Source organism: Vombatus ursinus, unplaced genomic scaffold (assembly GCF_900497805.2).
Source record: "Vombatus ursinus unplaced genomic scaffold, bare-nosed wombat genome assembly UNPS02014262.1, whole genome shotgun sequence".
Taxonomy (NCBI): Eukaryota; Metazoa; Chordata; class Mammalia; order Diprotodontia; family Vombatidae; genus Vombatus; species Vombatus ursinus.
The window spans coordinates 634-5606 of record NW_020954040.1 but is presented as its reverse complement, the minus strand read 5'-3'; the positions used below and the strand labels follow the sequence as shown (position 1 = coordinate 5606).

General features: G+C 36.3%; 1 protein-coding gene across 1 annotated transcript in view; it reads right to left on the bottom strand.

Moving 5' to 3' along the window:
• The window catches only part of TAFA2 (TAFA chemokine like family member 2), a gene marked incomplete at its 5' end in the record, with an annotated part of 21228 nt that extends 16529 nt beyond the window's left edge, over positions 1 to 4699 (bottom strand). Inside the window, 2 exons of the mRNA XM_027860798.1 lie at positions 3372 to 3496; positions 4547 to 4699. Coding sequence (XP_027716599.1) covers positions 3372 to 3496; positions 4547 to 4699 — 278 coding nt within the window. The remainder of the gene's footprint in view (positions 1 to 3371; positions 3497 to 4546) is intronic.
• Between the last annotated feature and the right edge of the window lie 274 nt (positions 4700 to 4973).

The window sequence follows — 4973 nt, the reverse complement described above, 5'->3', positions numbered from 1 at the left end:
AAGAGAAGAGAAGAGAAGAGAAGAGAAGAGAAGAGAAGAGAAGAGAAGAAAGAGAGTCAGAGAGAGAGAGGCAGAAGGACAGAGGCAGACAGACACAGAGAGACAGAAAAGTGAGGCAGGGAGAAATACAAGCTTTCTTCTGGGCCCAAAATAGAGCAAAAGAGAGGATATGATTAGCACACATAGTACAATCAGCATGGCCCATCTCTGTATATTCTAAATGTTCAGTACCAGAAGGGTACTGATGGCCTTTGCTAAGAGCCAACTCAGCTCAGCTGCTCCTATTTTTGGCCAACTGTGTTTCTTGAACATTAGGCCCGTTGGAAAGTTCCAGACTGGAGATGTACAATTATAGTCCAGAAAGTGCACACATTATTCCAAATTTTAATCATTTCTCATGCCATTTTTCCAATAGAGATCATTCCACAAGGCCTACCTATCTTGCTCAAGAAAGACAACTGCTTTTTGGCTGAGAACAGCTATTCTTCTACTTTATAATTCATTCATGCTTAACTTCCAGCCATTCTTATTGGTGGTTGGATCTCTGCCATATAAAATCTGCCTGCTCTTTCTCATCACCACTATGACAACTACCTTATATGGGAAAAGCACAGGGGAAAGAAATTGATGATGATAAAAATGATAAGATTTTTTTCTTTATGAAATTGTTGCCACAAATATGTTACTGAGATTCTATTTCTGCCTGACAGTACTATCACATCGATAATAAATACCCAGAGGATAAGTTAGCATTTTCCTCATGTTCTATGGAGTCAAGTGCCATTTTTGTCCTTTTCCAACAATGCCCTTCCATTTCTGAAAACTCTTCCTCCCAACTAGTCTCAAAGAAATTTTCCTGGCCTAGTTTACTTTGACTGATAGACTAACTGTAATTATTTAAAATCTTTCTTTTTTAACCACTGTCTCCTTTCAAAATAAAATAACCACATCTCTCCATCAATACTGCTTTCTTTGTCTTAGAAATGACAAAAAATGATAATAGCATATTTAACTTGCATAATGTTTCATTCACACCTCCTTTTTCCTAATCATAAATGAGACTTTTCTTTCTTTTTCAAGTTAGAGGACTGGGCAGATTTCAATGCTGAAAGGAGAAGAGGAAAGATAATGAGTTGCATCCAACATGCCTGTGTTCAGAGACTTAGGTGTGTCAGAATGAAATAAATGGGCTGAGACCCTCTGCACCTATGCCCTCAATCTTTCAAGCATCTTCCTTCATTAAGTTATCAACTATTTGAGAAATGGGGACAGGACATGTCCTTTGAGACTAAAAGACTGACAACAATGGACTCATTTCAAAGGCAATTTACTATGAGAATTAAGGTCAAACAATTATAATAATTCTAGAACAAATCTAAAGATCTTTTTGAAGCTATCTATTTTATATCAATCGCTTTGGAAAGTTGTATTATCCCTAGTGCTTTTTAATGAAATAGTAACACTAATTAATTATAATTAATCTCATTATCAACATTCTGCAGAAATAGCCTACTTCTTACCTGCCAAAGTAAACAAAGGTTTAATATTCAAAGGTAGATATAGAATTGTTTTTGATTTGTTTTTGAATCTTAATGAAAGAGGCTGAGTGAATTTCTATATATGCCCTTTTGAAATAAGATTTAACTGTTGAGAGAATGAGAAATGGCAATATTGTTAATATAGTTTATCATAAAAATAATCTAGCATTCCAGAATATTTTAAAGTAAATCAATGTTTGCCAAATGAAGTGTTACCTTACTGGGTAACACAGTTATTCTAGTTAATTGGCCATGCTTCCATGGATGAGGGACACTGCATGAATTTTAGAAAGATTTGTTGGCCTTTAGTCAACAGGTCGCAGAGTCAAGACTACTTTGACAGAATGTTAATTTGATTACACTTGTTACTTGGTCCCTTCAGTCTAGTTTTAGGCAGCATATGCAATAATATATCATTAGGATAGATGGAATCATAGGGCTAGCTAGGACCTAGTAAGGCAAACCAATCTATGTCAGGGCATCACCTTTGTCAAAAAAACTACTGCAACTTTGCCAGCCTCCAGTTGTTATAGAGATTTTGTTTTGGTTTGGGTTTCACTTGTCTCTTTTCCTCTCATTAAATATAATAAAATAATTAATAACATTTTCCTAATCACTTGGCTTTTATCAAGCAGCCTTATTCTACCCAACCTCTAAGTATACCTTTTGATGCAAGATTTGTTTATTTTTTTAATGCGGGTTCCACAGAACTCAAGGGGTTCATGGAAAGATTTCAAGGGGTCTGTGAACTTGGATTTGAAAAAAAATAAATCTTTATTTCTATATAATTGGTTTCCTTTGTAATCGTACATACTTTATTTTATATATTTAAAGACATTATTTTAGGAAGGGGTCCATAGACTGCATCGCCAAAGGGGTCCACAGCACACACAAAAAAAGATTAAGAACTCAGGCTTTAGAGGTTCATTGGACATTAAAATTTTCATCAGCAGATTCAATGAAGCAGAATTCAAATTCTTTCATCCTTCACCACACACAACATTGTCAGGGTTTTCAAATTCAGGTTCATGAAACCCAAGTCTCCTATCAAGAGGTTAGGTTAATTATTAATCATTATTTGTCACGGGTGCTTCTTTGCACAAGCTTAAAAAGATTGTGATCCAAAGAGAATTTATTATAATTTTACTGATCTCAACATCCCCAAACCTTCCTTAAGAATCTATTTCAGTATTTAATCACCTTCATTATTAGGAAAATTTTAACTAGACAATGCAGATAATCAACATAGTCACATAAAGCTGGAAGAGCCTTGGTTTTTAAGATGTCAAGGACTGACATAGGCAGAACAAATTTTTGTTAGCCAATTTAATCTACCTTGGAAGGACGAGGGATTGGGTTACCCTTCCAGGACATTAACAAGTAGTGCCAGGCAGTTTCTAATCATCAGTCTCTCATGAGATAAGAGATTTTATTTTTGGTGCAGACCAATGATTTTGTTGGCACAGGGACCTCCCAATATGGAAACTCCTTCCACTGAGGCAGATTAGCAACTTGTCTGCAACTTCATGGCCTATAGAGTTTCCTGCAACACTAAGAAGTTTAGTGTTCATGGTCACACAGCTAGGCTGAGTCAGAGGCAGGACTGATCCCAGGTCTTTCTGGACCCAAGACATTCTCTTCTAACTAGTCCTGTCCTGTATCACTGCCTCTGAAAGAATAGTGGGCATTTAACAAATTCAGGACCAACTAATGAGTGCAATTCTAAAGCAAAACTCACAACTAAAATGACACTTGGATTTGATTATACCTACTTCCCATTTTACCAGTCAAGTTATGTACCACGTTAGGTGCCAAGACTAGGCTTGTACCTACCCTCGTCGTCTTCACTTTATTTCCCGAGGAACAACTCCACCCTTTCCGATCTGGAAGAACTTTACATTCCTCTCCTTCAAGACATGGCTGCATGTGACACCACCATTTCTGCTCCACTATTGAAGCTTCAGGAAGGGGAAAAAATCAAGTCACTATTTTCTTCCCTGTTGATTATTTCTTATGGTATTGCAGCAAAACTACAAGGGATGGGGAGTAAGGGAAGGGAAGGGGATGAAAAGAAGCATGATTTCCATTCCTTAGTGGATATTCTGGGTTTTGAGAGAAGTCCCTTGATTTTAGCCAAAGGGACCCTGGAAATACTCCTAAATTTGCTTACCAGGTTTATTTCTTGATACTGTTCACAATCTCCTAGACATCAAACACACCAACAGGAAGTAATATTTCCATTTTAGAATGAATACAGAATTCTCCACAAATGAACTGAAGCTCTGAGCTGGTGTAACATTAATATTATACCATTGGCAAAAACCAGCACCATATAATCTGAAAAATGCCCATACAGGCATTTAAATTCTATATAATATCATGTTAAAATTATGTATTTAAAAGTAACAATCACATTGAAGATTTTATTCAGTTATCATATAAGAGTTCTACTTAGATAAGATGTTGATTTGTCTCCCAAAAAATCAATGAGGTAAAATTTATTGAGAATGAAGGAACTTTTATTTAAATTCTTAAAAGAATTTCTTGAATTTAATTTTTAGTAAAGTAATATCAAATCATTAATTTCATTGCTTCCTTCCCATTTTTTTACATTCTTTCCTGTCTGGATTTTGATAAAATGTCAACCAAAATAAAGAGCATGTGCACTGCTGAGCAAAATATATCAGAATGTCAATTAAATATCATTCACTAAGAAACAGAAATGACTATCAGGACTTTCATATCCATTTGTAGGATTGGGTTTCTGAAGTAATAAAAAAGATCATATTCTAAGTCTCACCTATAGAATCATCCCAGAGCAGAGGGGTTCTTTTCCCCCCTAGTCCTAATTCTCTGCCCCCCCCCACTCTAGGCCAATATTATTTTAAATCGCCAGAATATTTGGTATCAATGTGAAAGAAAGAGAGAGAGAGAGAGAGAGAGAGAGAGAGAGAGAGAGAGAGGGAGAGAGAGAGAGAGATTTAATGAAACAATTGAAGAAATCGCACCATCAACACAAGAAGGAGCAGCTCGAGTGGTGCCTGCCACCTGCCCTGGGAAGCATGAACACTTGACCGTCTGTGACCTTTCTTCTATCTTGTTCTTATTACAACATCTATGGAGCGCCACCACCTCACAGGTTCCAGTTTTAACATGGTGAGCTGGGCAAACAAAAACAAAGAGAGAGAAAATGACATGTCAAGGCAACTTAGCATATCTCCCCCCTTCTAATTAGAAATACATTAAATATAGCTCTATATATGGAATCTGTCATGCATGAAACTAGAATCACAATGATGCTAACTTGCTAATGCAAATTTGATTTCTTTTCTAAATGTGGTAGTACTAGCTCTGTCAGTAAATACTTGGTGAAGCAAGAGGAATTAGTGGAAACAGTCAAGTGAACAGTTAGAGCAATCTGAAATATAGAAGCCT